Source organism: Chelmon rostratus, chromosome 5, assembly GCF_017976325.1.
Source record: "Chelmon rostratus isolate fCheRos1 chromosome 5, fCheRos1.pri, whole genome shotgun sequence".
NCBI lineage: Eukaryota > Metazoa > Chordata > Actinopteri > Chaetodontiformes > Chaetodontidae > Chelmon > Chelmon rostratus.
Window position 1 is genome coordinate 26,856,300 of NC_055662.1, and position 23,045 is coordinate 26,879,344.

Consider the following 23,045-nt stretch of genomic DNA (forward strand, 5'->3'; position numbering starts at 1 on the left):
ATAAGAATATCAAAAGCAAATGGCAGTGAAAATAAAGTGTACCGTGACTGTAAGAACAAACTATATATAATAAAATATCGAAAAAACAAGCAGTAAGAAATTAGATGCATAATAATAAAATATCAAAAGCAAACAGTAGTGGTAAGAAGTATTGTGTTATTATTATTATTATTATTATTATTATTTTCAGCTGTTATTGTACAGTGTAATGGCATGTGGCAGGAAAGATTTCCTGTATCTGTATCTGTCCCTTCGACACTTGCATGCCAAAAACGACCAGGAGCTAATGGATGTGAGCACACAGCTGCCTCATGGCTGCACTGACACCTGATCTTAGGCTTCTGTGGAAACCATGCATACATAGTGAAACTGAAACTAGTCATACTTAAGTTCTTAGAGCTGTATTGGTTGTTTGCTTTCACCTCAACTATGATAGTGAGCATATTCTCTCACCTGTTTTGCAGGTCCTTTTGCAACATGCCGACATGAATGGAGATGAAAGACTGCTGAAGTTCCATTCACTGTTTGCCTCTTCTTCATCCTGAATTTTGTCTAAAACTGTATCATTATATAATCCTGCATCTTAGTGGGTTTATCCACCAGCCAAAGTCATCATCAGTTCATCTTTTATGGGTTTCTTCACTAAATATGAAATCACAGGGCACTCGCTGATTACATATGAGCATGGTCATGGCATGATTTCACCAGAGTAGAGTTTTAGGGTTTAATATTACGGACGGAGCAGTGAGCCTTCTTAAACTTTCATTAAACTGTAACATTACCTTGATAAATTTCACAAGGTGGTCAATTGCTTGTCTGGCGGAGAGCTTTCCTGGTCTCTTGTTGCGGCCATCAGGTGATGGTGGCATTAGGTGGATAAGGAGCAAGACGGAGGTCATCTCACGGTCCCATCCTGAAAATACAAGAAAATTCACAAAGACGTTTTTACTAAAATGTTGATATTTTTGTTCCAAAACCATTTCCTCCGTCCATTACTATTATTTCTTTAATTCCAGTGTACCATGTTCCAGTTCTTCTGTTGTGGAATCAGCGTTATGAAGGAGATCTTCAAGGTGGCTTGTCTGGGTGAGGCCACGGCTTTGTTCAAGGACTTTCTACCTGTAGTGAGTAGGCCACTTCTCCAGGAACTCTGCAGAGATGGTGTAACCAATAAACAGAGTGTACTCAGAGTCTGATAGCAGTTTACTATCGATCCAGTTTATTTACAATATTACTGGACTGAAGTTCATCTAACCTCATCACACTTCAAAGAAAATGCATTAAATCTGAACCTGAAAGGAAACTTAATTCTTAATACACTTGTTTATAAGTGCAGTTTTCTCAGTCCAAAAAAAATACCAGATGGTCTTCAATCAGGAGTCTCTTCAATTCCAAAGGTATACTTTAAGAGTCTTTAACAAAAAAAAAAGAGCGCTGGCCAGCAAAGAAGCTGTAAAAGTGGAGCCAGTGATAAAGTTACTATGATACTTACTCGAAAAAATAGAATAATAGAATGTGTGGTTACATCAATCTTTTACTGTAAAAAGCATTTTAGCTAGTTGCTAAGTAACCGGAAGTACTAATCCAGAACTTTGCTTTGTCGTTGAATGGAAAGTTGACCAACTCCCTGTGTTGTAAACTATGTAGTTCGCTAGTTAAATATGACAGATAATGTTGATTGTGTTGCCAGTGCTGTATCTAGTTCTCGCCACAGGGTGGCAGTAAAACCTATGTTAAGATAAGAGAGAGAAGAGAGAAGATAAAACTAATTTAGGCATTACAGCACCATGTGGTAGCAGATGGAAGAAAAATAGCAACAGAGATTAAAAAACGATATACAAAATAAAAAGTAGACTATATATATATATATGTACATATTATACAAGCAAAATGAAATTTTGACTATATAAAAGAACTAGTACCACTAGAAGAAAAGTTACTGTGTCGTACTAATAAAATTGAGCTTTAGAGTTGTGAAAAAGGTTAATGGAAATGTAATATGAGGGACTGAAATTTATGTTTTTTTCTGGCAATTTATTATTACATACAACATTTTATTTATATATATTTTTGTTCCACCTTTTTCTGTAAAAACAATCTCACTATACAATCACTATTTATCAGAATGACAATCCCACAAAGCGGTTGAATGGAAAGCTGAACAACTCCCTGCTGAGCTGTGGCTGTAATTATTTTCTGTTGTCTCAGAATAAATCCTGACTGCTCCAAGGAGTCGACTCCTGTGCAGTGTTTGGGGGAATAGCAGCCGAGACGAAGAGCCAAGACACTACACAGTCACTGACTCGTAGTGATCAATACATATTACGTGTAGCAGCAAACACAGTGGCTGCTGCTGTCTGTCCTGCTGGAAACCCCCCTTCAGACCATAAAGCGACTCACAGTTTGAACTGAGGGGAAATGAGGAGGTGATGAGGAGGTGAAGACCTCAGAGAGTTTCCTGAAACTGCTTTACTTTCACTTCTGTCGTCGTTCACAGCGCGGGAGATCCAGACCGACTTCAGCTAAACTGAAGGTAAATAACACCAAATAAATAAAGTGCAATAATCTATCAGTACTGTAGATCAATAGAAGTGATTATTTCTCAGCTGAAGGTGGACATCAGAGTAATCAGTCAGTTATGTTCCCGCTTCATAGCTTTCTATTATTAAAGTAACTTGACAGACACAGTGTGATGCACTGTCAGCTGCACATCACTGACTTCAGGTAAATGCACGCCTTAACATGTTGGAGACGGAAAGTTGTGTCTGTGTTTGCGGCTCAGAAAGGTTCAGTTTATCACTTTAACATCGACTTCACACGATGCCATTTTAGAGTCAGAGCTTAAGAGAAACCAGGAAGAGAAGCTACAAAACCACAAACATCAGCGTCAGACTGGTGGTCAGTTTATTCTCTTTAGAGGTAACACATGTCAGTGATCAGTTAGATCATCTTTATTTATTCAGGAATCTGACATCTGTAGATCTCCTCTGTGAGATACAGGAACATATGAGGCAAATTACAAATGATAGAATTCTACAGATTTCCAAGTTACAAAATAAATCCTAAGTTCAAGGAAATGTTCTCGCAGGCCTTCGTGCTCTCGACCATAAGCAGAGGGTCGGTTGCCAGTTTGAATCCCCGCTGAGGTCGTTGAAGTGATGTCGACTCTCCAGTTTTCTCTGAAAGAAGCATTTTGGTGTGTGAGTGAAGATCATTTACATTCTGCTCTTCCTCCTCCAGGTTCTTAATGCAGCAGATGCTCTTCAGTTGTCTGACGGTTCAGGCACTGTGACGTTATGGCAGCATCAGGTGAGTCCACTCATAAAGGACTGTCCTCTTTCTGTGTCCACATGTGATGCATGTAAGAAAAGCACTTTGTCCTCAGACCTTCAGGACATGGATGTTGGGTTCTGGCAGGTTTTCCATGTGTTTGTTTCAGATCTGGTCCAGAGTTCTAGACGACAGTGTTCCTGTCATAAGAAGAACTTCTGTAGATTACATGTGATCATATAAATAACTAAATGAATGCTGTGTTCTTACATTCACAGATCTGCCTCCACTGAAGCGCAGCAGCAGCTATGAGTTCATTCCACCTGACTGTGAGTCAAACTGAACTGTTTTATCCTGCTTTTTCAGAATATCTGAGTTTCCATTATTTTGTAGGTTCAGTCTGTCAGTAAGCAACTAAACCTGAAGTCAAACAGCAATGAAACTATAAATGAATCAATGCAAGTCAGTGTTTAGTTGCCTTTTCTAAATCTTTGTCTTTCACAGTGTCTGAGCTGAGGGTTGTTCTGCTGGGGAACAGCTGGTCTCAGAGGAGTTCAGTGGGGAACTTCCTACTGGGAGAGACTGTGTTCAATGCTGGGGAAGAACCAGACCGCGGTCTGAGAGTCAGAGGGCAGTTAAAAGACAAAGAAATAGTTCTCATCAACACGCCTGACCTGCTGCATCCAAACATCTCTGAACACAAACTGACAGAGTTGATAGAAAACTGTGTGAGACTCTCTGATCCTGGACCTCATGTGTTCCTGCTGGTTCTGCAGCCTGAAGACTTCACTGAGCAACACAAACTGAGGCTCTGCAGCTTCCTTCAACTCTTCAGTGATCAATCATTTGATCAATCACTGGTGCTGATATCAACACCCAGAGAGGAGGGTCCAGGTTTGATGGAAAATTATCAGCAACATCCTCCATTAAAGGACATGATCAGACAGTGTTGCTACAGGTTTCTGTGGCAGAAGAATGTTGACCTTCCAGAGCTGTTAACACGTTTGGGTCAAATCATAAAGGAGAACAATGGCAAACATGTCAGCTGTGAAGCATTCGCAAGAACAACATCTACTTTAGCAGCTGATCATCAAAGCCCACAACAAGCAGAAAGACAGACTTCTATCATGGCTGCTGTTAAAGCTGTTGGTAAGTGCAGAAACAGTCCTGACAAGGAAAACTCTGTTCAAACAAATCCTCTTTGATGAGATTAGAGCATGAAGCTGCAAATTAATGATGTCATCTTTTTACAGGGCGGCATGGAGTTAAAACACTCACTGCGATATTCTCACTCTCAGGGAGAAACCCTCAAACTCACAGTAAGTAAACTCATCACAGTGTTCATCAAGTATGTGCTGATAGATTTCCTCCAGAATGAACCCAAACTCATCCCACAATTACAGAAATACAAAAAAATAAATAAATAAAACATATTCAATTCAATTCAACTTTATTTATATCGTGCCAAATCACAACCGAAGCTGTCTCAGGACACTTTCCATATAGAGCAGGTACAGACTAAACTCTTTATCTACAGAGACCCAACAATTCCCTCATGAGCAAGCACATGGTGACAGCGGAGAGGAAAAACTTCCTTTTAACAGACAGAAACCTCGAGCAGAACCAGAGAGAGATTTTTTTATTTTTGAATCGACATTTCCCCGGTTCGGTCCCGCCCGGGATCTTTCTGTGTGGAGTTTGCATGTTCTCCCTGTGCAGCGTGGGTTTTCACCGGGTTCTCTGGCTTCCTCCCACAGTCCAAAAACATGCTGAGGTTAATTGATAATTCTTAATTGTCCGTAGGTGTGAATGAGTGGTGTGCATGGTTGTTTGTCTATATGTGTAGCCCTGTGGTAGGTTGGCGACCTGCCCAGGGTGTCCCCTGCCTTCGCCCGAGAGACGGCTGGGATAGGCTCCAGCCCCCCCGTGACCCTGCAAAGGATTCAGCGGTGTATAGATAATGGATGGATGGATGAATCGACATTTGTTTGTCTTTATTCACAGTATAAATTCGTTAATCAGGACTTTCACACAAACAGACTGTCAGGTGTTGCAGTTACATCAGCACATGTCCAAAGTGTAACAGTCCCTCTGCTACAGAGCAGAGCACCCCCTCATAACCCCACATCACCTGGAAACTGTCAAGGTCCTGAGCAGCCCTGTAAAAACTGAAATCAATCATCAGTCTGGACTTCACTATTTTCACGAAAACAGGAACCACATTGACATTCAAAGCATCCTCCATGTTGCGGAGTGACCCTTTAAACTGGTGCGTTGGGGCGTTTGACCACTACAGGGCTCCGGTCAGAGAACACACAGTCATCAGATCAGTTTAAGCTCTTTATTGGCAGAATGAGCAGCTTTACATGGTACAGTATAGAAGATAGGTAGATAGATAGATACTTTATTAATCTCCAAAGAGAAATTTACATTTCCAGCAGCTCAAAGGGTGAAAACACAAGGGCATGCAAAATAATAATTCTAATAATAATTCAATTAAGAACAACTTTCAAGTAACGAGGCAAAAATACAATACAGAGTGCATACTAACAATATAAGAAAAAACTAGTGAGATGAAAATAAAAATACAGAACTAAGCTATACAAGATAGACATCTGGCGGTTAAATATGAGCACAGTAGTGCAGTTGTGCAAAATGACATTGTGCAACAGTCGGTTTGTCCACACTTAAGTCCAGCATAGGGTGGCAACACAAGGGCATGCAAAATAAGAACAACTTTCAAGTAATGAGGCAAAAAAACAATACAAAATACAAACTAAGAATATAGGAAGAAATAGTGAGATAAAAATACAGAACTAAGCTATACAAGATAAACATCTGGCGGTTAAATATGTGCACAGTAGTACAGTTGTGCAAAAATGACAGTGTGCAATAGTCGGTTTGTCCACACTTAAGTCCAGCATATAGATGTGTGTGTGATAAAGTGCGTGTGTCCATGGTGTGTGGTGTGAGTGTGTAGTGAGTCCGGAGTTGAGTTGATTATTGTTTTTGTCGCCCTCCCCGAGAGGCATTGAAGAGCCGTACAGCGTGGGGGAGGAACGATCTTTTCAGTCAGTCAGTAGAGCAGGACAATGACAGCAGTCTGTCACTGAAGCTGCTCCTCTGCCTGGAGATGGTGCTGTACTTCTGTACATGACAGAGCTCCGAGTTGTACTGAAAGTGGGACGTGTACAGGGTGAACAGGACCGGAGAGAGCACAGTTCCCTGCGGTGCTCCTGTGCTGCTGGCCACAGTGTTGTACCTACAGTCCCCCAGCTTCACATACTGAGGTCTGCCAGTCAGGTAGTCTGTAATCCATGCCACCAGGTGTGTTTCAACTCCCATCTCTGTCAGTTTGTCCCTGAGGAGCAGTGGCTGGATGGTGTTAAAGGCGCTATGGTCCAAGAATGTAATCCTCACAGCGCCACTGCCTCTGTCCAGGTGAGAGAGAGATCGGTGGAGCAGGAAGATGATGGCATCCTCCACTGCCGTCTTCTGAGGACTTTACAACTACTAAGGACTTGGTGTAAGATTTAAATTGTAACTTATATCTGTGTTGGACCTGTTTCAGCTGCTGCAACACTTAAAATGTAAGTAGCATGTAAACTCCATCCCAAGTTAGAAATTATGTTCAACCTAGGCTACGTTTGACTTATGCATAGCTGGTGCAACACACTGCTGGCGACTTTAATAAAGCAATTTAATAATTCCTCCTCGGGCGGGAGTGCACTGGGAAAATGAAAACTGTTTCAGTTTAGACAAAAGCCTCAGGAAACTGATAAATATACAGGCTTACCTGAAGTGCATGAGAAAGGTGACAACAACACTGATGTAGTTGAAAACAACCAGGAACTTGTTGGTGATAACGCCACAAAGTCTGCTTTGTGACATTATTTCCCGTTTCTTTAACCTTTCTGGAAAAAAGAAAAAAAATAAGGTTGGCTATAACGTTGATGGGAGGCATAACTGCCTATTTGATGTTTGGCACATTCCTCTCAGTACAGCAGGTGGCAGTATTACATCAGCATCAATTGACAAGGAGTCAGTCAAACAGCACCTGCCAGTAAAGGAAGAAAAAGAAGAAGGAAATATATAAATATAAATATATGCTTATGGAAATACAGAAAGGAGAGGGAGACCTGTTCAGATCACCTGATTATATGTCAATCAATCAATCAATCAAACTTTATTTATATAGCACTTTACATCCATTTAAAATGCAACACAAAGTGTTTCACAAGATAAAAGAGTACAACAACAGAGAGAATAAAAGCATAGTATGACAGACAATATCCCGCTTCCAGATATACACACATGCGCTCACACACACACTCACAAAACACACACACACATAGTGCTGAGACATGGCAGGGCACTGAGGAACCATGTGGGGAAACACCTATGGGAGCCATCCACGCCGAGAAGCGCCGCCACAGAGACCAACCAGACACCGATGGACAGGGGCAGACTCCGCACTTAATGCAGAGCCGCCCCAGTCCCCCGGGCCCAGGAGGCCTCCAGGGCAACGGCCCGCGTGGGCAGACCGGGCATGCATCCCACTGTGGAGGCCCCCTATGAAGAAACACTGAAGATAAAAACTAAAAGACTAAAAAAAAACAAAAACAAAAAACAAATTTTAAAAAAGGATAAAAGAGGTATAATGCATAAAAATTAAAAGCTTTAAGAAAATTAAAAATGTAGAGATAAAATAGACAAATAAATAACTAATAAATAGTAAATAATAAATAAAAGTAATAAGATTTTAAGATGTTATACTGACAAAGTGCAAAACTAAGAACAAGAAAGAAATATAAGAAGTAAAAATAACATAATAGAAGAATTAAAAGAGAAGAGATCAGTTAAAAGCCAAACCAAAAAGGTGAGTCTTGAGCCTTGAGGATATTCCACAGTCGAGGGCCATAATGGCTGAATGCAGCCTCCCCGTGGGTTTTTGTATTAACTCTAGGAATAATTAAAAGTCCAGTGCCGGAGGACCTCAGGACCTGCGAGGGTTGATATGATAAAAGCAATTTTCGATCCCCGAAAATTCAGATGAAGTCCATCTGATTTAAAAGAGTCCCTGCGTTCCCATAAAAGATTAACTTTTATGGGCCCGACTGGGCCGCTAGTCCCCGGTAGCGGCAGCCGCAAAACCAAACCGGATGGAGGGCTCGCCGGATGGGTGTCTTCCGCTGGTGGTGGATGCTGAGGGACCCGACTGAGCAGATGGCCCGCTGGATGGAGGAGCTGGATGAGCTGGCTGTTGGAGGATTTGTCCATGGTGTGAATGAGAGAGCCACAGCCTTACGGAGAGCAGAGGGGGCAGCAGCCGGTGTGGGGCCCACTGGTGGTTGAGGGCACAGGCCGCCTGTGTCCGGGGATCCACTGTGTGGATCCAATAAGTGGAGGGAACTCCTGCTCGTTCAGTACGGTGAACTTGTTGGAGAGACAGAGATCCTGGGCTGGAGGTGGGGATGGTGTTTTCCGCAGTTTACCGGCATATTTTCCGCCGTGCTGAACCCCCGTCCATGATGCCAGCTGTCCCGAGGTGGAACACAGGAGAGTCTTGGATCTGGCTCCCGTTCTGGCCCATTGGTCTTCAGTCAGGGACTGAGCAGGATTGATCCACGGCACTGTAGCATCCAGGTCTCTGCTAGCGGCGTCGCCAGTTGTTACTACAGTGCTCAGACACTGCGCTAGCATAGTGTCGATTAGCCGCTTGTCCTCTCCGATTTGGTGTAGGAGAGAGACTCTTCCCTCCAGTTCAGCGACCTTCTGGTTGAGCCGAAGGCAGCCCTCACAAGAAGCAGATGGGGAGGTGAGTGGTGCCATCCCTCTGTTTTGGAAGTACACGAGTACTGCCGTCCAACCAAGTGACTCGAGTCGCGCTGGATCACAGTTGCATTCAGTCTTGTTGTATTTCAGCAGGTCTCAGGTCTGTGTGTTAATATGTCAGATACCTTAGTGGATCCAAGTGGACTCAGCTCTCATCACATGTCGTCATCATCATCATCATCATGGCTGCAGGATGTGTTTTTGAATCAGACGTGTTGCTGCTCGTTTCCATCGTGGCTGCTTGTTGGTGGATCGTCACGCTGCTGCCAGTGTTGGTGTCGTCTCTCTGTTTGTCTGTTCAGGTCCACCACTTCCTGGACTGGGTCTAATCATCCTCAGGTCTGCTCAGGACCGGGTCTGACTGTCACTTTCAGACTGGGTCTCTTCCTGGTGGATGTTGGGTTCTGGCAGGTTTTCCATGTGTTTGTTTCAGATCTGGTCCAGAGTTCTAGCCGACAGTGTTCCTGTCATAAGAAGATCTTCTGTAGATTACATGTGATCATATAAATAACTAAATGAATGCTGTGTTCTTACATTCACAGATCTGCCTCCACTGAAGCGCAGCAGCAGCTATGAGTACATTCCACCTGACAGTGAGTCAAACTGAACTGTTTTATCCTGCTTTTTCAGAATATCTGAGTTTACAGTATTTTGTAGGTTCAGTCTGTCAGTAAGCAACTAAACCTGAAGTCAAACAGCAATGAAACTATAAATGAATCAATGCAAGTCAGTGTTTAGTTGCCTTTTCTAAATCTTTGTCTTTCACAGTGTCTGAGCTGAGGGTTGTTCTGCTGGGGAACAGCTGGTCTCAGAGGAGTTCAGTGGGGAACTTCCTACTGGGAGAGACTGTGTTCAATGCTGGGGAAGAACCAGACCGCGGTCTGAGAGTCAGAGGGCAGTTAAAAGACAAAGAAATAGTTCTCATCAACACACCTGACCTGCTGCATCCAAACATCTCTCAACACAAACTGACAGAGTTGATAGAAAACTGTGTGAGACTCTCTGATCCTGGACCTCATGTGTTCCTGCTGGTTCTGCAGCCTGAAGACTTCACTGAGCAACACAAACTGAGGCTCTGCAGCTTCCTTCAACTCTTCAGTGATCAATCATTTGATCAATCACTGGTGCTGATATCAACACCCAGAGAGGAGAGTCCAGGTTTGATGAAAAAGTATCAGTATCCTCCATTAAAGGACATGATCAGACAGTGTCGCTACAGGTTTCTGTGGCAGAAGAATGTTGACCTTCCAGAGCTGTTAACACGTTTGGGTCAAATCGTAAAGGAGAACAATGGCGAACATGTCAGCTATGAAGCATTTGCAGACACAACATCTACTTTAGCAGCTGATCATCAAAGCCCACAACAAGCAGAAAGACGGACTTCTATCATGGGTGTTAAAGCTGTTGGTAAGTACAGAAACAGTCCTAAAAACTCTGTTCAAACAAATCCTCTTTGATGAAATTAGACAATGAAGCTGCAAATTAATGATGTCATCTTTTTACAGGGCGGCATGGAGTTAAAACAACCACTGAGAAAGTCTCACTCTCAGAGAAAAACCCTCAAACTCACAGTAAGTAAATTCATCAGAGTGTTCATCATGTATCTCCAGAATGAACCCAAACTCATCCCACAATTACAGAAATAAAAAAACAAACAAAATACAAACAGATCAATTGGCAGAGTGCAGGAGCAACAGACAGATGCAATGAAATGTAATAATTGCCAGCAGCATAATATGCCATTAGAGAATGTGTGTAGCCTGCAGTGATCAAAGTGTGTATGTTGTTGATGAGATCTGAGTAAAATGAATGATCAGGATACCAGATTGTAATGCAGAGGTCACCTTGAGCAGAAAAAACACATCAATCAATCAAAGAGGACAGCGAGAAAGAAAATGGTCTTTGGTTGCAAAGAAGGAGGTTGATCTTAACGACTCTGACCTGAAGTCCAAACTAACCAAAATGACATTTTCACTTCCTGTGGCCAATCAGTGAAAAGCACTATTCACTATTCTTAATGCAGTGTTTATTATTGTAGGAGCCATTCCAAGAAAAGCAAATGTAACAAACTAATTGTGCCAGTAGGGGTCACTATGCTGTGGGGTTAATGTGCTATATTGGTAGGGACCTTCATCCAGGTGACAGGTGTTGCTGGACGGAGGAGCAAAATAGTTTTTGACCAATGCACCAGGAGGGGTAACACTCTGTGTTGTGTTGTATTGAAGTTCATTGTTTGGAGTTATGTCCACCAGTTATGGAACAAGCATGTGAAGATTGAAATGAAACATAAGGGTGAGCAACAGAATCCCACAAAGCAAAGAAACAGAAGTCCAACTTTTATTTTCAACACAGCAGCATTACAGCAAGCGCGTCAACTATCGTCATTAGCCGTTCATGCAGCCCCTCAGTGGCTTTATGTTTAGACTTAGCTGCTACAATTGTCATGTTTTCTCTCAGCCCCAATCATCTTTGAATGCTTTGCTACAAAACAGGCTTCCAGCTAAAAACTTCTAATGTTAATCACCAAACAACAGCAAAAAGGTACATAAATATAGTAGTGTAGTGAAACCATCTACAACTCAGGGTTGTCCTAAATGAATCTCCCCTTGGAAGATTCTTTGACCTGATGAGTGGATATTGTTGCTTTCCACCTGTGAGACTCTGTAGCCTGGAGGCCAGAGAGTGATGAGCAGCATCGATGTAAAACACTGTTGAACATGAAGGCAGGCTGCCACGAGGCTCGGCAGCGATGAGGGAAGCTGATGATGCTGCAGGACTGAAGGCCTGCGAGGACAGCTTGATGGAGTTAGCCAGAGACTGTATGGTGGTGATCAGGGTGTTGACTGTAGTGGACTGTCCTGGAGGATGAACTACGGCAGAGAGAATCAGATTAAAAAAGACAGCAGCATGATGATTGGCTCTCAACATACATACACAATTTGGTTAATTGTGAATGACATGATGATACATGACATTTTAAATCTGTTGACACGAAGAATTGAACCAGATCATTGGCCAAGTGTGGAGATGAGTGAAGATCTCTTCATGTCAGCAGTGCAGAGATTTCAGACTCACAGTTTATGTCCTTTTATATTCTCTCTGTTGTGTTTCAGCATCTGGAATCAGGATTGTTCTGCTGGGAAAAAGTGAGGACAAACAGACAAAACTTGGGAACTTCATCATTGGGAACGAAGCTTTTCATCACCAGAAAACTTTCCCAACCAGACAATGTTTGTCTGCCAGTGGAGAGTGGAGAGGAAATCCTGTAACAGTGGTGAAAACTGCAGATATCTTCAGTCTGTCTGAGGAGGCAGTCAGAGAAGAGATGAAGAGCTGTGTGACTCTTTGTCCTCCTGGACCAAATGTTCTTCTGCTGTTAGTGAAACCTTCTGATCTCACAGAGAAGAACAGACAAACACTCAAGTTCATCCTGAGTCTGTTTGATCGAGATGCTTTTAAACACTCGATGGTCGTCGAGACACATGAGGGGAATGAAGCAGCTGTTAGTCGACTCCTTAAAGACTGTGGAGGAAGACGCTACAACATGGCTGAAGACAACAACCACACACTGTTAATGGAGAAGATTGAGAACATTGTGCATGAAAACAAAGGAAGCTTCCTCACCTTCACTGAAGAGACCGTCAGACCAGCTTTAAACCTGGTTCTGTGTGGGAGGACAGGAGCAGGGAAGACTTCAGCAGCCGAGGCCGTTTTAGGTCGGACAGCGTTTCATTCAGTCTGCGACTCATCAGAGTGTGTTAAACATCAGGGAGAGGTGTGTGGACGTCAGCTTTCCCTGCTGGAGCTGCCTGCCTTGTCTGGAAAACCTCAGGAGGCAGTGATGGAGGAAGCATTCAGGTGTGTCTCCCTCTGTGAACCTGAGGGCGTCCATGCCTTCATCCTGGTCCTACCTGTGGGTCCCCTCACTGATGAAGACAAGGGAGAGTTGAAGATCATCCAGAACACTTTCAGCTCTCGAGTCAATGACTTCACCATGATTCTGTTCACTGTGGAGTCAGATCCTACAGCTCCAGCTGTTGTTAACTTTGTCAGAGGAAACAAAGACATTCAGGATCTCTGTCGGAGCTGTGGAGGAAGACATGTTGTTCTCAACATCGAGGACAAGCAGCAGATCCCAGAGCTGCTGGAAGCTGTGGAAAAGATGAGACCCTGCAAAGACAAATGCAGCTACACAACAGAAACATTTGCCTCTGCTCAAATAGAAAAGATCACCACACTACAAGCTGAACTGAGGGAAACAAAAGGCTTTGTCAGCTGTAAGTATTGTAAATGATAAATAGAAATCAACTTTTTTCTCTGTCCTGAAGTAACTCCTGGTCTTTGTATTTCACAGGTGATGATGGTGAACTGAGCCCACAGTGTCTGAAGGTGGTGCTGATAGGAAAGACTGGCTGTGGAAAGAGCTCTTCAGGAAACACCATTCTAGGAAGAAAACAGTTTAAAGCCAAATCGAGCCAAACATCAGTCACCAAACATTGTCAGAAAGTGCAGACTGAAGTGGACGGTCGTCAGGTCGTTGTCGTCGACACTCCTGGTCTGTTTGATACAACTTTGTCCCATGAAGAGGTTCATGAGGAGATGGTGAAATGCATCAGTCTTCTGGCTCCAGGACCTCATGTCTTCCTGTTGGTGTTACACATCGGCAGGTTAACACCAGAGGAGAAGGAAACACTGAAACTCATCAAGGAAGGTTTTGGAAAGAACGCTGAAAAGTTCACCATCATTCTTTTAACTGGAGGAGATTCACTGAAGCGTGATGGGATGTCTGTTGAAGATTACATTGAAAACGAATGTGACGAGTCATTCAAGAAGCTGATCGCTGACTGTGGAGGAAGATACCATGTGTTTAACAACTGTGAGGAACACGACCGCACACAAGTGAGTGAGCTGATGACCAAGATTAACACCATGGTGAAGAAAAATGGAGGAAGCTGCTTCACTAATGAGATGCTGCAAGAGGCCGAAGCTGCAATAAAGAAAGAAGTGGAGAAGATCCTGAAGGAGAATGAAGAAGAGATGAGGAGAGAGAGAGAGGAGCTTCAAAGAAAACATGAGGAAGAAATGGAAGAAATGAAGAGAAGAATAAAAGAACAGAGAGCAGAAATGGAAGAGGAGAGAAAACAGAGAGAGAAACAACTTCAGGAAAAGGAGGAAAACATCAGGAAAGAACGTGAGGAGAGAAAGAAAGAACAGGAAATGAGAGAAGAAGAGAACAGGAAGAGAAAACAACAGGAAGAAAGTGAAAGAGAGGAGTGGAAACAAAAAGTCGAAGCTTTGGAGAAAAAAATAAGATCAGAATCAGAATCAAAGGAAACAACTGACAGAAAGCTGAAGGAGATGAGAGAAGAGATGAGAAAAGAACGAGAGGAGTTGGAGAATAAACAAAAAGAAGAGTGGAAGAGACGATGCCAAGAAGATGAAAAGAGACGAGTGGAGGAACAAAAAAGACTTGAAAAGCTGCAAGAAGAGTACGAGCGAGAAAGAGAAAATGATGAAAAGAAAAGAAAAGAAGAGGACAGAATCAGAAGAGAAGAAGAGGAAAAAGAGAAAAAAGACATCGAGGAGAAATATAAGAAGAAAATAGAAAATCTGCAGAAGACACACGAAGAAGAAGCCAGAAAGAAAGCTGAAGAGTTTAATGAATTCAGAGAGAAACACAAGAAGGAATTTTCAGCTCAGAAAGAAAAACATGAGACAGAAATGAAAGACAAAGAGAAACAATATGACATCTTAAAGGCACTTTCAGCCCACACAGAAGAAGAAATGAAGAAAAAACATCAAAGAGAAATATGTGACTTAGTGAAATGTGTGACCAAAAAGAAAGAAAATCTGACAAAACTCAACAACTTACTGACGAAACACGAGAAAGAAATGAAGCAGGTGAAAACTGAAGAGGAAGAGAAGAATCTGCAGCAAAAACATGAAAAACAAATGAGTGAGTTGATTCAGGAGCTTTCGACAGAAGTTGAAATCAAATCAATGTGCTGCATTTCATGAGGAGATTTGTTTTATGTAAACGTCAGCAGGAGTTTTCAGGTGTTTCACTGAGTGAATACAAGAGTTTTCAGATCTGTGAATTGTTTTCCTGCTCAGACAGTTTCGATCCCAGACTGTGATCATGTTGACGTGGAGGTGCACAAACCTCTCAGCTGATCCCAGACAAGATGTTACAAACATACATTTATTCACAGGCAAAACATCTGGCAAAGACTAATATTTCCAGATAGTTGATCAGTAATTAGAGCTTCTGTTTTCTTAATCTGTGCTTTTAATCAGGAGAACTTTTTTTTTTTTTGTTTTGCAATAAAATGTGTTGACCTGATGGGGGCGCTATGGGAGCAACAAAGACCACCAGTATCGTTCAAATCCTCTTCTGGAGACAAAGTCTGCTGACCAGAACAAACAAACTACCTGATAAGTCACCTATAAGTCACCTATAAAGTGGCCACTTTATTCGGTACCTGTGCAGTCTCTTGCAGTCCAGTCCTGTTCTGAAATAAAGTCTTTGTTCAAGACGCTGATAATGTTCAGTTTTTGGTCACATTGTTGAAAATGTGTAAATTCAGTTATATGTTTATTACTGTGCTGTTCCCATTATATTGAGAGGTGTTTCTAATATTTTGTCCTCCCTATTCCCAAACATGAGGGGGCAGAATATTAGACACACATCTGCATGAGATGTGACCTCTGAGCTAAAAACTCATATTTAAATGAAAACCTGTGACAGTGTCAACAAAGACATGATGAGCATCATGAGACTTAATGACACGACAGCTGTAGTGGATTGCATCAGACTGTTCATGTGTTCCTAATAAAGTGGCCACTGAGTGTATTTTTGTTGTTTTTATATGGACTTTTATGTAATTTTTTTAATTTGTAAAAGTTTAAGTCATTTTTTCCAAATTAAACATTCCGTTATTTTTGGATATATATTTTCCTTTGGTTTTTCTTTATTTTTTGTCTTGGTCATAATGAAAAAAATCTTTAGATTTTGGACTGTTGGTCTGAAGAAAGTCGTGATTTTAATGATTTTGTAACTATTTTCTAACATTTAATAGAGCAAACAACTTAATGAGAAAATAATCTGCAGATCAATTGATGATGAAAAAGTTCAGTAGTTGCTTGATTTACTTTGTAACACAGGTTTTGAAAAGTGCTTAATGAATAAAGTTTGGTTTTGAAAAGTGCTTAATGAATAAAGTTTGATTTATTCTTCTTCATCTGTTGTAACTGAACCTGTATTAAAACTGTCATCATAGAGCACTGAGACTTCCTGCCAACCATTAAACAAACCCATTTCTCAATTAACTGTTCCTTCCTTCTGTGCAGCCAATAGTTCAAAGTTCATTAACATGTAAAAAAGCATGAAGACACCTGAAACCTGCATTTAATCTGCCAGTAAACATGCCCGCGTTGTCTCTCGGACTGACTGTCCTCTGATTTCCCACAAAACTAAACTGTAACTGTGACAGATGTGATGGATTATCTGTCTGCTGCAACTCTCAGGTCTCTGCAGCCAGGAAGTGTCTCCTGTGTTTTAGGGCTGGCTCAGGCTTGCCTTGGACCAGCCCCTAGTTATGCTGCCATAGGATTCGGCTGCCGAGGGACTTCCAATGACACCCAAACCTCTGTTCTTCCCTCCCTCTCCATCTGTATGCGTTCCTGTCCTATCAAGGCATGTTACTGACTTGGCTTCTTCCCCGGAGCCTTTGTGCTTTCTCATCTCGCATGTCTGAATGGAGAGTGGCTGAACCTGGACTACCGAGTTCACCTGCCAGACATCCACTGCAACTTTTATTGTTATTAGCTATGCTACCATTGTTATTAGATCATCAGTGCTGTACTATGTTCTTATACTATCTGCTAGTAATATATTAATACATCACATACATAAATATATCACACAGGCACATACCATGTCATATGTACTTTGTATACCTATAAATCTATTACAGCTGTCAAAACTGTGATTTCTGTCCAACCCCGAACCTCTCTCCCCCCCCCCCCCCCCCTCTCTCTCTCTCTCTCTCTGTCTCTCTCTATCTCTCCCTCTCTCTGTCTCTCTCTCTCTCCCTCACCCACCTAACCGGTCGAAGCAGATGGCCGCCCACCCAGATCCTGGTTCTGCTCGAGGTTTCTGCCTCCAAAAAAGGAAGTTTTTCCTCTCCGCTGTCGCCAGGTGTTTGCTCATAAGGGAATTGTTTGGTCTCTGTAGATAAAGAGTTTGGTCTGTACCTGCTCTCTATATAAAGTGTCCTGAGACAACATCAGTTGTGATTTGGCGCTGTATAAATAAAATTGAATTGAATTGTCCACAGCTTTTTCTGTCTTAGTGTTGTTGCAGGTCACCGTCTCAGAGGGAGCGTTTGGTGGACTGCACTCCTCCGGCTCTGTGAACAGGCCCGAACCAGCCGGAGAATGTGGACAATGTCGACGATGCCTGACTGCAGGGCGATGATCACAGGTCAGGGCTGTAAACCAGCATGCCGAGGCAAACCGGTGCTGCGACTTCGCTGCAGTCAAATCCTGCAGCAGGACAATGACATCAAAATACTGTGGTACAACTACTGCGTTCAGGTTTTCCCTGTGGTTCGAAAGACAGGCAGTAAAATGAATCATTTAGAATGTAGATAATGATTTTTCCTCAAAGCTGTTGAGCTGTGTTCTGATAGGTGGTTTAAATACTGTTCACTCAGTGGAAGCCTGAAACCTCCTCCCACCTCTTGACAGTTTAGGATTTGGGCCTTGTGTATCTCCAGCAGTGGGAAAAGTATACTGTAATAAATTTTCCTGTAAAAAAACAGTACAGAACTCGCAGCTGAGTTGCCATTATGTTACTGTAAAACTTACATAAATTTACTGTTACTCAATTTACAGTTTTGTCCTGTAAATAAAAAACACAGTGTAAACTGATATTTATTACTCTTTACTTTACCATAAAGGTATTCATGTCTGCAGAAACCATGAACGAATGTTGGTCAGTCTTTTAACTAAACTGCCACCCGAATGCTTCATGCAACATGTTAAAATCACAACATTCTTCTGGAGCAGGATGCTCCCAGACCTTCTACAGGGGACTGGTTTACCAACATGTCACATTTTTCTCCTCTTTTGAGTTTTCAGGTATGTCTTTAGTAATCAGAAAATACCGATAAGAGAACCACAAAAGAACAACAAAACCAATAAAAATATCAACAGTGTTAGTTTTGGACCCTGCACACTGTGTTTCAACTGGGTGTTGAATTAGCCTAACGTTAGACGGTAAAATGTTTACACAAACTATCATAAAGTTTCATTAATTCACTGACAAAATGCAGGCGTCAACAAATGTTTACTTTGTAGAAATTAAAATGTGTTCCTTATGTTGTCTGACTATCATTTCTTAAAAATTTAGTTACAGTATGCTAACCAAAATCATTCTAGCATGTGCATATGCTGTAAGTTAGGCTACTCATCATCAGTGCTAACAAAACTAATCTAATCAAATCCAACAATAATACAATATGTAATATAAAACAATCAAATGCAGTCTCCACTTACCAAATAAGTAGTAAGATGGAGATGGATTGAAGAAGCTGTAGCAAGGTAGCAAGCTGTGCACATGTGCAGCTCAGGCAATTTTTTCCCAGAATGCCAAAAATATTGCATGATACTGTTATCTAAGACACTAACGGTAAAGTGCTGTATAATAGGAATACATTAGAGTTCAGTTAAAAAACAGTAAATGAGCTGTAATTTCACAGATTTTCTGTAATATTTACAGTAAAGCACTGTTTGTTGAAAAAACACCTTAATACTGTTGAAATTCTGCCGTAAATTTACAGAATTTTTTTACAGTATACTCAGATGCTTCATTCAAGTACAAGAAGCAATACAACACTTTAAAATACTCCAGTACAAGTAAAATGTACTCAAACTATGAAACATATTCGTAAATCATTAAATGGTTGTTTTAATATTACTGATGCATTAACAGGTCAAGGTTTTATTAACTGCTTTACATGTTGCTGCGCAGTTTAATGTGTAAGAATGAATAATTTCTGAATAAGTTCAACAAAACCTGAATATGTGAAGTAACCACAGCTGTCAGATAAATGCACAACATCTGTCTCTGAAATGTCGTGGGGTTGAAGCACATTGAAATACTCAAGTACAAGTATCTAAAAATTGTAGTTAAATCCAGTATTAAATGTACATTCTGCTGCTGTGTGTCTGTGATGCATCATTTTATCAGCTTATTGTTTGTGTTGTTACCTGCATTCTTCAGGTGAGTGTTGTGTACAGCTGAAGAGCAGCAGGAGCCTCTGCTGCAGGTGTGTCAGCTGCACTGATGTCCATATAAGGAAAACAGCAGCACAGGGTCTTCCTCACAACACTCATTGACAGGTAAAACCCACACTTTCAGTTCTACACGAGGGGAAATGAGCTAGAATTCCAAAGCTGAACTATTCCTGGTGAAGAGTGTTGAATTATTCTTTAGCCCACTTATCAGCAGTGTTTTAACCGTTTATAGAGCTTAAAGCTGCTGCACACACCCTCACCTTATTTCATCATCTCCTCCCAGTTCATGACATTTAAGGATTTTGCTGTTCAGAATCTTAACTGCTTCACACTTTATCAGCTTGTCTTGTTTCTGTTCAGTCTCTGGAACGTTCCTCCTTCAGGTAAATGTTGTATGAATGTTCAAACTGTCAAAGAGCTTCAGTCAATCACTTCCCTCTGCAGCAGCATTTGTGTCATTTGGTAGAATTTCAGCTGCAGTCAGGTCCACACAAGGACAGGTGGGAGGGAGTTATAGGCAGGGGGCGTGGTCACATCTGGAAAAGACCGCCCCCTGGAATCTGAAAAGCTGACTGAGGTAACGCCCCAAAATGCTGCATCCTGTTTGGCCGCTGTCGGGGTCTAAGAGGTAAAAAAGCATGTTTTCAGTAACAGAGGAGAACTGGAGTGTAATGAAACGTTCAGACGTGTCTGAGCAGGTTCAGGGTATGGACACAATAACAGGAACACCTCTGCAACAGAAAGACATGCAAAACTAGTTTCTGTTGATGCTGTGTTTCACTGCAGCATGAAGAGCATAGATATAGATAATAATCCTACCTTACTCCAGAATACTCTGACCAAACTGAACAGTCGAGTATTATTAATTTATTACCGGAGCAGTTAAAGGACGAGTTCAAAGAAAAGAAAAATGAGCATTAAAAAAAAAACGAGAAACAAGAGGCCAGCAAACAGAGGAGAGTACGAGGAGACAGTGAGGACGTGAAGGAGACGGAGGGAGGAGCAGTGAACAGATCTGGGCCAGAGGAACCTGTTCGGTGGGCCGTGGCCCTAGCTGGCCCCCCACCCCAAAGACTCCTCAGTCAAAGCCTCATTGTCACAGGAGGGGAGTCAACGAGGGGCCAGAATTTAATAAAGTAGAAGTCCTGATTCTAAACGAAGAGATGTTTGACTGGTCACACTGAGCAGATGAAGTTATTCAGTCTCTAATCATGCTCATTAGATTCAAATCACTGAATTGATCACGCCACGTGAACGTAGCGCTCCATAGTCCAGACAAAGTCAAAGTGCTCTTTAAACTCAGCACGAATCACCAATAAACCATCAAACTCTCCTCTGTGATTCCTGACATTGGGATAAGGAATTCACCCTTTGATTAAAAAAAGATGAAACACATGATACTTTAAAGGTGGAATATGAGGAAACATACGCCGTCGGCCCTCTGCAGGCTCCGTCTGTGGCGGCCTGAGTGACACAGTGCAGCTGTGATGATGTGACGGCCGTTTCCAGAAGTGAAACAGATATCATGCAGCAGAGGCAGGTTGAAGTTGGAACAGCTGATAACAGATGTAAGCTAAAACAGGTTTTTAGGTGACAGCCTACAGTTTATTGGCATTTCATTACTAGATTTTCAACATGTAACAGGATCCACAGGATCTACAGGATCTGCTGCTCCTGTTTTGGAAAGTGTGCAGAGCTGCTGCTTCCACATGTGTTTGCTCTGCGTGTTTACTTTAAATTCTAACCTCCGCGTCACTGAGCAGAGAAACATGCTGCACAATATTACAACCATAAAGATTTATGTTGAGCAGCAGTTTTAATTATTTCAAGCTGCTCTAAATACTACATTACCCACGAGCCTCAGCCACAGTTGCCATGGAGAAGAACATGAATTAAAGCGGCAGTGAATTCAAAACAGTTGGAGCTGAATTTATGAACAAAACACATCGCCATAGTTACCGAATACTTGACCCAGAATTCATAGTGATTATTGTTATTTGCTTTTAGTTTCCAGCTGCTGTGATTGGATGTCTGTTCACAAAATGCACCCTGGGAGTTGTAGTTGCAACTCTCCTTGATTTTTTATGTCCACAGACTTCATGTAACTTTGACGTTTTATCAAACAAACACTGATGATTCAGCCAGTAGAGTTTCATGTCCAGCGGAGCCCAAAGCATCTTTCACTTTGTACACACCAGCACTAGTGGTGCCTAACTTTAGTACAAATTTGAGGTACTTGTACTTCCTATTCCAGTCCCAGAAGTGTTACTTGCTACTCAGTGAAAAGCTCACATCTCCAGATGTGTTGCTGTTGAATGTTTGTGATAAACTGAAGGATGAAGTTTTCCTTCATGTCTTCTTCAGCTAAATAAACTGTTTAAAAAGCCTCTTGGATCAGCTGAAAATGCATCGTCACAAAGCTGAAAACAGGCTGTTTTTCTGAGATACGAGGTTCTCACAGGACAAACATATGATGATCTTATAGAATATGATGCATCGCTGTAGATTAAACCAGCCAACAGGATATAAAGTAGTTCAAATGAGCAGGAATATTAATCCACAAACATCAGAGATGATGAGAAACACTGACAGGAACATTTTACTGATACAACAACACTTACTGTGAGTACTTTAATAATGCTTTAATACTTTTACTTCACTCAAGTTATGAATGCAGAACTTTTACTTGTAGTGGAGTATTTGCAAAGTGTGTATTAGTACTTTTACCTCAGTAAAGGATCTGAATACTTCCTCCGCTGATGGTATATACATGGTAGATTTAAAGAGTTTCACCTCTCCCGGCTTTTCAAATATCAAACCAAAACAAATGAGAGGGCTGGTGATTGACTCAGAGGATGAAGGAGGAGGAGGGGGAGGAGGATGAAGGCCTGTGGGTTGAAGAGAGGCCTCAGTAATAGTCAACCAGCTGCTCTGGATTCCTACAGTCACGTAATAACAGCTTAAAATGGGTGTTTACATGTGAGACTGACAGCTGAGACAGTGTTCAGACTGAGGACCAGGACTCTGAGAAACAGGTCTCAGATCAGAGCTCACTTTTTCCAAACTTTACTGAGAAATATAACACAAGAGCCTTTAATTCAGAGAGCAAGAGAAGCCACAGCTGTCAAAAATTAAATACTAAATGAAAAACTGAGAAAATCATCAGTTTATTAGCAGTCAAACAGCAGAGAGACGAGCTCATCATCAGCGACGGCTCCCAAATATTAGTTCAACATGTTGAAGGAAGAGCCCTGATCTCATTACTGAGTGATTCATTAAAACACTCTGTGTGGGTCCACAATCACAAACCTGTGCAGACAAACTTTCTTCAAACCACAAAACTTTATTTCAAATGTTCTGGTGGATGTTTTTTGTCATAAAGTGATTCACAAAAGAGCTTTTCATTGAGCAGAGGAGACAACAGGCGAGAGTAAATATTGTAATGAGTCGCACTTTGCTCCTGTAAACTCGTGTTGTCGGTCCTGATTTGCTGGATTTAGTTGCAGCTTGAAGCCAAAACTAGGTGGGAAACAGGAACGTTTGTGGTTACAAACCTGTGATCTAACAAAATCAGAGAAGCTGACTGTGTAATTACAGCCTGCTTTCAGTCCGGCTGCACCTCATTCTTCTTCGCTTCA

General features: G+C 41.8%; 1 protein-coding gene across 1 annotated transcript; it reads left to right on the forward strand.

Annotated features, from left to right (window-relative positions):
- The first annotated feature begins 49 nt into the window (after window positions 1-49).
- Window positions 50-16,056, forward strand: LOC121606352. Its single transcript, XM_041936607.1, has 11 exons — window positions 50-1,086; window positions 2,209-2,533; window positions 3,241-3,309; window positions 3,549-3,599; window positions 3,775-4,419; window positions 4,524-4,589; window positions 9,648-9,698; window positions 9,874-10,512; window positions 10,611-10,676; window positions 12,219-13,382; window positions 13,460-16,056. Exons 3-11 carry the CDS (start codon window positions 3,297-3,299, stop codon window positions 15,121-15,123), a joined length of 4,359 nt encoding a protein of 1,452 aa, XP_041792541.1. The 5' UTR covers window positions 50-1,086; window positions 2,209-2,533; window positions 3,241-3,296; the 3' UTR covers window positions 15,124-16,056.
- The last annotated feature ends 6,989 nt before the right edge of the window (window positions 16,057-23,045 follow it).